This window comes from Brienomyrus brachyistius, chromosome 8 (assembly GCF_023856365.1).
Source record: "Brienomyrus brachyistius isolate T26 chromosome 8, BBRACH_0.4, whole genome shotgun sequence".
Taxonomy (NCBI): Eukaryota; Metazoa; Chordata; class Actinopteri; order Osteoglossiformes; family Mormyridae; genus Brienomyrus; species Brienomyrus brachyistius.
The window spans coordinates 20,048,819-20,061,201 of NC_064540.1; the positions used below are offsets into that span (position 1 = coordinate 20,048,819).

At 45.2% G+C, this 12,383-nt stretch overlaps 1 protein-coding gene across 1 annotated transcript; it reads left to right on the top strand.

Moving 5' to 3' along the window:
* The first annotated feature begins 97 nt into the window (after window positions 1-97).
* Window positions 98-10,958, top strand: LOC125748096 (mitochondrial carrier homolog 1-like). The gene is made up of 12 exons (XM_049023916.1): window positions 98-385; window positions 2,934-3,018; window positions 3,667-3,773; window positions 4,022-4,099; window positions 4,220-4,277; window positions 4,711-4,762; window positions 4,864-4,923; window positions 5,418-5,511; window positions 5,851-5,898; window positions 6,240-6,307; window positions 6,676-6,751; window positions 6,830-10,958. Exons 1-12 carry the CDS (start codon window positions 224-226, stop codon window positions 6,902-6,904), a joined length of 963 nt encoding a protein of 320 aa, XP_048879873.1. The 5' UTR covers window positions 98-223; the 3' UTR covers window positions 6,905-10,958.
* Window positions 10,959-12,383: the final 1,425 nt, after the last annotated feature.

Here is a 12,383-nt window from a genome sequence, read left to right on the forward strand (position 1 = left end):
AGGATTCATATTTTCCAAGTGTGCTTGCAGCGCCATCTGCCGTCTACGCGACGAGGTTTCAGGGCCGACCTCTGCGCTCACGTCATCGCTTGTTTTGGTTGACTTCCCGGTGCAGTCACGTGACTCGGGGTGGTTACGCGCTCGCGTCTCGGAGTCTCTCACGGTGAAGTCCCGGCGGAGGTGGATTTCACTCCTGTTCGCTACCGGCGTGACAGCTGAAGACATGACTGATGAAGGGGGAACACAACGAGCCCCCCTTTTCGACCGGAATGGCGTTCCGGCCGCGACCGCCACCTCGGTGGATGTGGACACGGCCATCGTGCTGCTCGGAGCCGGGGTGACTGCAATCACACATCCCCTACTTTATGTAAAACTGCTAATTCAGGTAACGTGTGAAAACTTGTGAATTGTGCTTGAACCCGGGTGTGGCTAAGAGAATACCCCCCCCACACACACACACAGACACACACACACATACACACGCACACATACACACGCACACATACACACGCACTGGCACGAGTGTTCAGCTGCAATCAGGAGTGCATGAAAAGTGAATACTGCATGCGGCGCAGCTCATACGGCGCTAACGCGGAGCTCTGCTGAAACGCTGGACATGTTGCAGTAGATAAGATCGTCTCTCCAGCCTGCGTGGCTTTTTCATGCATTTTTATGTAATCGTAGAGTAACAGATACGTTTGCTCCATGTGCATGTCCAGAACGATATTTTTTTATTTTAAGGATTAACATATACTTATGTTGTTTAATTGCTTTTTTGATGGGCTGCAGGAGTCATTCCACCATTCACTGTTTATTCATATGCGTATTTCCCTATTTAATTTGTGAGTAATACCTCAAATGGGCAATAAAACGATCACTCACAGTGTCGCTTCCATCACAGTCTCTCACCGCGGAGTCTGACAGTGCCGGTCTGAGCCTCGTATGTCAGCACCCTGCCAGAAATCCCCATGCACAATCTAGTTAATACAACCTAAATGTAACAGTATATTTTACCACTGGCCCAATGAGCATAATTAACTGAAATTACAAACAGAATTGTTGATGTTAGGATTAATAATAAAAATGCATTAAAGTTTTTATTCTTTCTCCCAGAACAATGAAAGTTTTTTCCTGTCTGTAATGGACTCCAGTTTTTTGCATGAATATATTTATGTTATACAACAGCAATGCATTACACTGTTATACTTGGAATAACTGAAGACAGTGTTTAATAATTTAAATCATTGCTAATTTAGATGAATGCAGTTTTAAAGGTTATTGTTAAAGTTACTTATTTAATAATGGATGTGTTTCTTGATAATGACAAAATGGTTTCCTCCGGCCTTTATAATTGTTTTACGTTATGTAAACACTATTTTAAAACAATAAGTAATTTGGTAGAGATTGATGTGGTGTTTGTTAATGACAATTATAGTGCAATTAGGCAATAGTTTACCAGTTCCATGCTGCAGACATTTGAAAGGAGTCATGACAGGTAAGGGAAATGGGATGCTGGAGCTGAAAGGACTTCACTTGAGCTGAGAGGTCAGTGAGAAAGGATTCCGCTGCAGCTGATAGGTCAGTGAGAAAGGATTCAGCTGCAGCTGATAGGTCAGTGAGAAAGGATTCCGCTGCAGCTGATAGGTCAGTGAGAAAGGATTCCGCTGTAGCTGATAGGTCAGTGAGAAAGGATTCAGCTGCAGCTGATAGGTCAGTGAGAAAGGATTCAGCTGCAGGTGATAGGTCAGTGAGAAAGGATTCAGCTGCAGGTGATAGGCCAGTGAGAAAGGATTCAGCTGGAACTGATAGGTCAGTGAGAAAGGATTCAGCTGCAGCTGATAGGTCAGTGAGAAAGGATTCAGCTGCAGGTGATAAGCCAGTGAGAAAGGATTCAGCTGGAACTGATAGGTCAGTGAGAAAGGATTCAGCTGGAACTGATAGGTCAGTGAGAAAGGATTCCGCTGGAGCTCATAGGTCAAATTATGATGCTGTTATGAAGCAGTTTCCATTAAGTTTTGGATTGATGTTTTTCTTAGTTAGTGACAGAACAGCAGCAGTCAGAATTTGGGTTTGACTTCCTTGGGGGCTGTTGTCACATTGTGGTGTAAGGCCTCTGATTGTTAGCTATAGGTAAGTAGTTCAGGACGTTTTGCTCCAGGCTACCCCTATGTAGAAAGGGGGGAGAGGTTTTCTGGCGCCAGCCCATAACTGTTTGATTTGCTTACAGTCTATAACCGGCAGCAAAGCCCCATGGATCGAGTGATTCATTCTAATGCAGCACTGTCTTGATTGGTACATTTAAGTAGCCAATAAGAACCAGCAGGAGTCACCCAGCCTATGTAATGTGGTCCAGGGACGCACCTTCTGGAACAAGCACACTGGAGGCATCCTGGTAGACTTTCCTAAGGTACTTCAGCAGCAGTGTTGAAGAAATGTTACAGGTCCTGATCTGATAATTAGGGTGCTTGCTGTAGCCTGAGGGAACAATGGTGGTGCAGTGGTTAGCACTGTTGCCTCACACCTCTGGGACCCGGGTTCAAGTCTTCGCCTGGGTCACATGTGTGCGGAGTTTGCATGTTCTCCCCATGTCGTCGTGGGGTTTCCTCCAGGTACTCCGGTTTCCCCCCACAGTCCAAAAACATCAAGCTGAGGCTAATTGGAGTTACTAAATTGCCCGTAGGTGTGCATGTGAGAGTGAATGGTGTGTGAGTGTGCCCTGCGATGGGCTGGCCCCCCATCCTGGGTTGTTCCCTGCCTCGTGCCCATTGCTTCCGGGATAGGCTTCGGACCCCCTGCGACCCAGTAGGATAAGCCGTTTGGAAAATGGATGGATGGATGCTGTAGCCTGAGAACAGGCTTCAACAGGGTTGCTGAAGTGTTTCCTGCTACAGAAAGTTTCTCGAACACCTCTGTCTTTCTCTGTCTGGCCCCAGGTTGGACATGAGCCCCTAGTTCCCACGCCGGGGACCACCATGTTTGGGAGGAAAGTCCTCTACCTACCTGGCTTCTTCTCTTATGGTTAGTTGCTCTGCTCCACCCCGATTCTGTCTCCCACCATTAACTTCCCTGTGTGTTGTTGTTGGCCATTCTGGTAACCTGGGTAGCACGTCCATTTCTAGATTGCTACCCTTCAAACTCAAGTAACTGATTGTCCTTTAATTGCCATTAATATATATATATATATATATATATATGGGATATTATGCATTAAAAATAATACCATGCCTAGAGGTAATATATTAATAATAGTTGTTCTTGCTGTTCACACTACATTTTTAAACTTTTGATTGCTCCTTATTGTTAATTTTATGTTGCATGTAATAATTGAATTTCCTTTTCACTGATAATCCTGGACAGTACTTCTAATTTAAGTGTAATTTGGGTTCTTTATTATTAAATGCATTGTCCTTCAACACCCGGCTTCATGCTTTCAGGGCAAGTACGGTTTTAATGCGACGAATTGGTTTTGGCCCTCGGCAAGAATTTCACTGTAATATTGAAGGGGGAAAGACAATGAAAATGATTCACTGAAGGTTACCTTGAGTCATGAATTGCTGCACAGGGATAAAATAATCCTATAATATGCATGGGCCTGTCCACCATTGCTAATGCAAATTTCTGTGATAGTTTAGTGTAGCTGTCTAATGTGGTGTTTCTGCCCTGCAGCGCGCCATATCGTGAAGGTGGATGGCAAGCGGGGGCTTTTCCGTGGCCTGCCCCCCCGACTCGTGTCCAGTGCCGTCTCCACTGTGGTTCGCACCAAGGTCAAGCAGGTGAGTTGGCCAGGTGACACCAGGGACCGTCACCAAATTCCTGTCTTTCCCCGACCTGACCTGCTGTTTAATGTAATAGCCACACTCTAATGATGCCCATTGTCTAGCAGTAAATCCTTTGTAAGTATGCTTTCAGGCAGCAACTTAATCGGAAGAACAGGCAGAAATCGTTATATTACAGTGATGAAAATCAAGATACATGCCACCAAGGCAACAGCCCCAGCAGTCTGTGTCTTTTGTCTCCCCAGGTGGTCCCCAGGGAAGATGTGGAGCACGTGTCCAACCGAGACGACCTGAAGACGTCCCTCAGGAAAGTTGTCAGAGAGGTGAGAGGTTGTTGAGAAAGGTAGCAGAGACTTGCTCCTTTGGGGCTATGATGTCTATGATACTCTATGATCTCTCTCTCTCTCTCTCTCTCTCTCTCTCTCTCTCTCTCTGTCTCTCAGACCTCTCATGAGATGCTGGTCCAGTGCCTGTCTCGGATTGCTACACATCCCTTCCATGGTATGATTCAGGTGGTCAGGGGTCAATGATCTGCAGGCTGTGTGTCTGAGTCCCCAGCGGGCTGTGTGTCTGAGTCCCCAGCGGGCTGTGTGTCTGAGTCCCCAGCGGGCTGTGTGTCTGAGTCCCCAGCGGCTGTGTGTTGCCACTCATCCCTTCCATGGTATGATTCAGGTGGTCAGGGGTCAATGATCTGCGGGCTGTGTCTTTGAGTCCCCAGCGGGCTGTATGTTTGAGTCCCCTGCAGGCTGTGTGTCTGAGTCCCCAGCGGACTGTGTGTCTGAGTCCCCAGCGGGCTATGTGTTTGAGTCCCTTGTGAGAGACGGTTCTTTCCGCTGGAAGCCTATTGTCTAGGATGCTTTGCAAAACATTCAGTTCTGCAGTCACAGCCTTGCAGAGCCACCACACTAACTCTGTCTCTCCATTCTTCTACCAGTCATCTCTGTCCGTTGCATGGCCCAGTTTGTGGGCAGGGAGGTCAAGTACAGGTAAGGCTGGATTCACCAGCACAGCAGTCTCCCATCATTGCACTGACAACAAGATACGTCCTGTCCTGGGAGCCCCTCTGACTATCCTCTTGCTTTTCCAGAGGCCTACTCAGCTGCATTATCAAGATCTTCCAGGAAGAGGGCGTGTCTGGCTTTTTTGTGTACGTGAGTCGAAGTGAGGAGGGCATAGTTTGCACTAATGGGTGGGACTGTCTCTTTTGTGTACACAAACTTGAATGAACAGTCATGTTGCAACAGTGAAAACAGCTACCTAAACAGTATGAGGAACTGTTCTGGCCTGCAAACTCTTCCTCTGAAGTCTTGGTCATGTCTCAACATGTTTCACCCTCAGGTCCTTTATAAGTCTGGTCCTGGCATGTTTAATGGAGCCAGAGTCTCAAGCAAAGTTCCTCAGCCCAGTCCTTGGGGATCCTCAGACAGCCCACATTTTTGCTTCCTCTCAGCAAGTACCATGTATTCGGTGCACCTGATTGTTTGATTCAGGTGTGTGGGGAGCTGGGAGGGAGCAAAAATGTCAGCTGTCTGTTGACCCTGAGGACTAGGTTGAAAAGCACAGGTGTTAAAGGTTATGAGGTATGAAACTGGTAAATGGGCCTCGTCCCTGGCTGACCTGGACCTTGCGTTCTCTGTCTAGAGGTCTGGTGCCTCACATCCTGGGCGAGGTCATTTTCCTGTGGTGCTGCAACCTCTTGGCGCACTTCATCAACACCTACGCTGTGGATGACAATGTAAGAGCCAGGACCCTGTCTGCTTGGAGCTTCGCTCAGCAGGAAGGACCTGAACTCGTTCTCCCTTTGATCTCTCACAGTCACTTTGCTTCTTCAGCTTCCCTTGAGAATCTCTGACGCTCTGCGGTCGCTGTCGCAAGTGTGATGTTTGCATAATGTTTCTGTTGGTTCCCTGAGCGCTTTTGGTTCCTCAATAGTATGTTTGTTACATGAGAATCCTGCTGGCATGCTGGGTAATGTTCTGGTCTCACATCTCTAAGGTTGTAGCTCCAGGCTGCATGGATGGACTTTGATTCCTTTTCTTGTGCTCTCTCGTCCTTCTTCTGTTCCCTGATGCAGTTCAGCCAAGCGCCGGCGGTCCGGAGCTACACCAAGTTTGTAATGGGGGTGAGTCTAGCTGTGATTTTATGGCTATTTCCCGTATAAGGAGAGTTTGCATTGCGATGAATGTAACTGTAATTTTATACTCGGTTTTCCGTATTCGGGCACTTTGTGATGGGGTGAGTTCCATCACTTTGTGATTTCAAACTTTCCTGTATGTGGGCAGCTTGTTCTGGGTGAGACTGGCTGCGTTTTCATACTTGTTTTCTGTATGAGATTGGGTACGCTTTCTCCTCCTAATTAGAGCCATTCTGGTTTAGGTATTCTGGAAAATTGTGGAATTAACACAACTCATTCTCATGTCCGGTAATAATTTCTCTTTTTGTAATCTTGCTATTGTTTTGAAGATCGCCGTCAGCGTACTAACCTACCCCTTCATGCTGGTGGCTGACCTGATGGCGGTAAACAACTGCGGGTGAGTTTACAGCCACCTGTTACCTCTGGTAGGCAGCAGGGGGCCCTTAAGATTGGTTGCCAGGCAGTTTTATGTTCCATTCCCTTGGAGGGGCTGACTTTGAGAAATATGCTTCCGGAGAATATCTTTGGCGAGCACCCAGTTATTTTATTTAGGCAAATGCAAATTTAATTGGAGTAATTTAGCCGGGAGCATTTATTCGTAATTGTCACTAGGTATATGCAGAACACAGCTGACGGCCAGTAATTGTCAGTCACTCAAGGTAAAATGTCACCCTCTAGTGGTTGTGTGGAGGATGAGCAGCCATGCAGACACAGGGCTGTGAACTTGGCTCTCAAATGACACTGTAACCATCTGCTTCTCTGCAGCCTGGCAGCCGGCCTTCCCCCTAACCTGCCCATCTTCAGGTCCTGGATCCACTGTTGGAAACACCTGAGCGCACAGGTGGGTTTGTGTCCATCTGAGCTTGTGTTTCTGTATTGTTCTTCTGAGTATGTCTGCACCAGCATTTCTCTCCACTAGGGGCAGCTATTCCGAGGCTCCAGCTTCTTCTTCCGCAGAGTGCCTATTGCAAAGGCCACCGTGGCCTTGGAATGACCCTAGAACCACCTAGTCCACGTCCCTCCACCCTACCCAGTGTCGCTCTGCCGGGGCGTATTCCAGTTTGGTGGTGACGCCGGGGAATACCTGGCCAATGAATGATCACATGGTCATCACTCTTCAGTTTGATTGGAGCACCTCCTCGGCAGAACTGCATGTGTCTAACCTGATGTGGCCCCTTCCCGTTGATAGTCCTTCAGGGTGTGGTGACTAGAGATATTCATCACCAAGGAGATAGCATTGTATTTCTGTCTGACGTTCCTCCGATTTTGTTTGTCCAGCTCCCCGCATGAAGGTGTTTTTGGTTCCCTAATTGGTACTTAGCTTGTGCTAACATGAGCCGAGGAGCAGAGCTGCTCCTGCTTCCTTGAAACAAGGAAGGTTCTGCCCAGTTTTACTTTAAACTATTTGAATGGCCCTTAGTCTCCAAAATGCATCATCCTGGGTCAATCTATGTGACATAATGCTCAACCTGAATTTTTATGTATAAATATAGGAAGATCATGCGCTCTCAGAAAAAATGGTCCATTTTTGTACCTTTGCTTGACACTGGGGCTGCACACTTGTAATTGTCCGGTTTAAGGTACAGAAATGGCCTCTGAGGAAGATCCCAAAGGTACAAAAAGCATTACTGTACTATCAATGGTACAGAAATGTTTCTCATCGTCCATTTTTATACCATAAATGGTACAATTACCTACAGCTAAGGGTACAACTGGCAGACCCTTGAGGGTACAGCCCCAGTGACAAGCAAAGGTACAAAAACTTGCCCTTTTTTCTGAGAGTATAGGGAGGAGATAAAAAATAGATTTCATGTAGTGCAGGAATGGCAAAAGAAAACACAAATCTGACACATTCTCCACCACTCTGTCTGTGTTGGAGGTTTAAGGTTTTTCTGATTTTTGCTATTATAAGAGCTTCAGAGGAAGCTCTTGGTTCATCTGGGGTCAGCTTGAGGTCCGGGTTATTACTGTGGGGTTTTCATCAGACACTATGGCCAGCAGAGTCTGTGCTGAGCTGGACACAGTCATGCTTACCTGAGACTAAGGCTACATTCACACTTCTACGTTTTTGTATAAAAACGCAGACATTAGTCCGCGTTTTTGCCTTTCGTCCGCACTACCCCAAAAACAGACGTTTGACAACGTTCACAGAGCTGTATCCTTCTGAAAATTCCATTTTAACGATGTAGTGTGGATGAGTGAAAACAGAGATTTGAAAACACAGACCTTAGGAGCACACTAATTGGTCTCATCAGATGGCCCATTGATGATTTGGTTCTGCTAGTTGCACTCTTTGTCTGACTGGTCAGATGCTGGTCACCCTACACAGAGGTAAACAGTATCGTAACATGCCGGCTATGGAGAAACCGCTTCCAGTAGCGCGATACGCAGTGCAACTGCTGCATATTTCTGCAAAAAGAGACAAATTTGCTGGTTGTTGAAGCACGCATGCCCAATGTAGGCTAATAGCAACATCATATACATTTCATTTCAGTGTGGATGGAAATACTTTTATAAACAATTTGGAAACGTCTGTGAGGATTATGTTGTAAAACTTCATTTTTTAAACAAAAACATAGCAATGTGAAGGTAACCATGGTGACACCTGTCAGAAGCTAAGAGTGACATTAGCCCCCCCCCCCCCCCCCCCCCCATCTCAGGATCAGCCTGGAGAATAGCCATGCCCAGTGTAGATAAGAGTAACACTACACTGAGCCAAAACCACGCCCAGAAACGGCTAACGCTGCATTAAGCTGGTCACAGTCCATGCCCACATTGTCCTTAAAGCTGCCGAAGCCACACCTTGCTCGTGTGGGAGGGTGAAATGGTCTCGGGCGCTGGGGCGGGAAAGGGCAAGCCAAGTTCAGGCGGTCATGACACCATGGGCTCCAGATCAGAGGTGGATAGTCCAGGTCCGGAAAGTAAAAATCCTGACCATGATTTTGTTTCAACCAACCAGTTGGGTATAGAGAACAGTCACAGATTGCTCAACTGGTTGGTTAAAGCAATATCACGGTCTGGATTTTAACTTTCTGGACCTGGACTATCCACCTCTGCACCAGATAGCACAAAACCCTCTCTCTGTACCAGAAACGTTGCTGAGTTAGCAGCGTTCATGCAGATTTTCTGTACGTAAATATACCTGGCGGGACTCTGTTTGGCCATTCTGCCAGTTCCTTTCCAAACCTGTCCCCGCTGCTCTTATCGTACAGCGTTACAGAGGCCGGCACAGTGCCGTGTCGTACCGTAACAGCTACTCTGCCCTCTACAGATCTCACTTTTCCATCACGTTGACCCCATAACTTACTGGCTTTTTCTCCAATGACCTACACTGAAGGTAATTTTGAGGAATTTTATTTTTATTTGTAAATGCCATAAAGATAAATGAATAGTATTCCTGTATATAAAACGTGTCTGTGTGTGTGAGCTTGTTTTGAATCTGAATCCTGGAGATCAGTGAATTCAGAACAAATGAAAATGTTATCTTTGTTCCGGTAACTTCTGTCTTTAGGAATGCCCCTTTGGTGTACATCATCCATAAAACTAGCTGACTTAGCTTTCTCCTATTGCGGTTGTTTGGTGCTTCTGGCTACTTCCTCCTCTTACTTTCTCCTCCAAACTGATAATAAAACTAAATCATTCCCAGAAGGAAATTATTGCCCAGGTCAAAGGTCATGATGGCCAAACTCCTCCCAACCTGACCAGTATCCAGACTGTTGTATTGGACAAAAAGGAAGGGATGGACTGGCCTTTTGTTACAACCTTTTGCATTTTCCTCTGCGTACTGAAGGGTCCCTCATCCAACTCTTAGTAGTACAAGGGGCCCCCTATTGGGCCTGACATAGACACTTACCAGGTAGAGACAACAGAGTAGTGACTATGGCCATATAATATGTGGACAACCCTATTAATGACAGTAATTGTCCAATTAAGCCATACCCACTGGTGACACACAACTAACACTGGCGGCGGAATAGGTGGTTGTGTAGAATAGATTAGTGACTTTGCACTTGGCACCCTTATAGGATGCCGTCCAACAAGTCAGTTTGACGCATTTCTGACATGCTGGAGATACCCTGGTCAAATGAAGCAATTGTGAAATGGAAACATCTGGGTGCAAGTTCAGTTGTGAAGTGGTAGAAAGACGAACTCACAGAAAGGAACCTGATCGGCGAACATCAACACCTAACCTGAAAGGCAACAGATCCTACCAGCAATGTTCCAACATCTACTGGAAAGCCTTCCCAGAAGAGTAGATATTATTGCATCAATGGGGTGACCAGCTTCATATCAGTACACATGGTTTCAGAATGAGATGTTGGACAAGCTGTTATCTACATGCTCTCACCCACAGGTGAGAAATTTGATACAAGTCAAGCTTAAATTTCTTTAAGATATTTCATCCTGAGGAACAGTAATACCTTGGCAGTGTTAGAAGGATTTAATTTCTTTGCACATTCATTCAGTTTTGTAGGCTGGGCTCACACATCTGGGGTAATACTTTTAGGTTTTTAATCTGTCTTGTTTGTGGTTTAAAATGCAACTGGAGCTGAAGTGAGTTCTAGTAAAGAGACAATCAGGACGTATTAGTGTAAAAGAAGAGAGTTTACTACAGGGTATCGGGGAATATTCCAAAGGAGCGAGCTCTGCTAGAGTAACTACAAACAGCACAGCTAACCTGACCCTTGTATTTGTAAACAGACCTTGAATACAAAGGGCTGTATGATATTTGGATCCACTGATCTTCCCATCTTTGCAGTGTTGGTCTTAAAGGAATGCAACAAATCTTGTGCCCCCCCTCCCCCCCCCCCCCCCCCCCGCCAAAAAAAAAAACATAAATGCATTCTTTAAGCATTGATTATATTGCTTGTTCTAACAAGTGGTTGCGTTGCAGTTCAGAAATCTCAGGGCGCATTTGCAGCCCTGTTTCCTGTGTAATATGTGGTATTTTGGCCAGTTTCTCATTCCTGCAGACATTGTCTCATTTACGTGTATGAGTGTTATCATCAGGGTCCAGGGGAAAGATAATAAAGATATTTTGCCAGAAACCTTTTTTCTCTATGCTGACACCTTAGAAAACTCCTTTCTGCTACCTTATGGATGCTAGGCCAACCCACAGACTAACTAGCCAAAAACCTATGATGGAAATATGTAAATATTCTTTTCAGTAAATACTGGAAAAGTGGCAGTCTTCCCTCACACCTCTGAGGGATCCCACCTCCGCTCCGTGTGTGTGGAATTTGCATGTTCTCCTGCTGTTGTGTGAGTTTCTTCTTGATACTCTGATTTCCACCTGAAATCTGAAGCTGTACTATTAAAAGACACCTATAATTTGCATATAGTGTGAAAGTGTGTGCCCGGTGGTTTACTGGCATCCCATCCAGGTTGGGATAGGCAACAATGGGCACACCCCAACCCATTCTGGGATATGTGGATGGAAGCAAGGATGGATTTGGCTGGGGTACATGCTGGCAAGTGTCAATCAATGATAATAGCCAATCAGCAGCCAGGGGCGGTGATTTGGAAAAATGACAAAAACCTGCTAAACTAAAAAAACACCAGCAACGCAATAAAAACTATTTCAGCAAAATTTGGCCTTGATGGATTCTGCATAATGTACCCCAGCAAATAAAATTGCATAACAGCTACAGATTTTAATCTACAAGAAAGTCAACAGAAGTAGATGACAAAAGATATTAGTCAAAGTGAGATAATAACTAGGAACTTAAAGAAACAAAAAACCACAGAACATTTGTATTTATTGTAGAACTACATGCCTTAGCTTGCTAGGTGTGCAATAAGAGAAGCGCTCAACTGATTCGAGCCTGTCAGTGCCCTTAGCTTGAGAGCTGCTTGCAAATGCATGCATGCAATCACACTGTGATAGACAGAGAACCTTTTTTGCTAAATAAGATTAATTGTCCTGTATGAGACAGATTGTGAGAGGATGTTTCTGCCTCAAGCAAAGAGCATACAAGTGTTGTGTCATTGCAACAATACCCCGATGGTGCTGAGATAGGCCACACTGTTCATATAGGTTTTCACTATAGCCTTCACTGTAGTTGAAAACTGAATGGTAATGATGTAACATAAAAATTACCTCTGTGACCCCTGAATGACCGAAAATGATGTCAGCAATATGACTGATATGTAGCTGAAAACAGAACCAGCTAGCAATGCACCGGCAGACTACTGTCATTAAAACAGATAGCACATGTTTGCTGCCTCTGAAATATAACTTTGTATAATATATATAAAATATCCAAACATCAACTATATTAATTTTTCAATTAAAAAATGCCAACAAAACTTTGGACACTACTATGGATGTGTTTATTTAGGTTTCAATATTGCAACCTCAAAAATGATCGCATATACAATAGTAATTCAAAATAATTGTGTTTAAAACACATTAGCAGGTTTTCTGACCAATGACTACATTTACAGTTAACTATTTGAGAAATGAATACAGT

What these genes read in the sequence shown, in the direction of transcription:
- LOC125748096 (XM_049023916.1), top strand. Translation starts at nt 224, where the DNA reads ATGACTGATGAAGGGGGAACACAACGAGCCCCCCTTTTCGACCGGAAT. An exon ending in GGCGTGTCTGGCTTTTTTGT is followed by an intron (nt 4,924 to 5,417) that starts GTACGTGAGTCG and finishes TTCTCTGTCTAG; the next exon opens with AGGTCTGGTGCCTCACATCC. An exon ending in CCTACGCTGTGGATGACAAT is followed by an intron (nt 5,512 to 5,850) that starts GTAAGAGCCAGG and finishes TCCCTGATGCAG; the next exon opens with TTCAGCCAAGCGCCGGCGGT.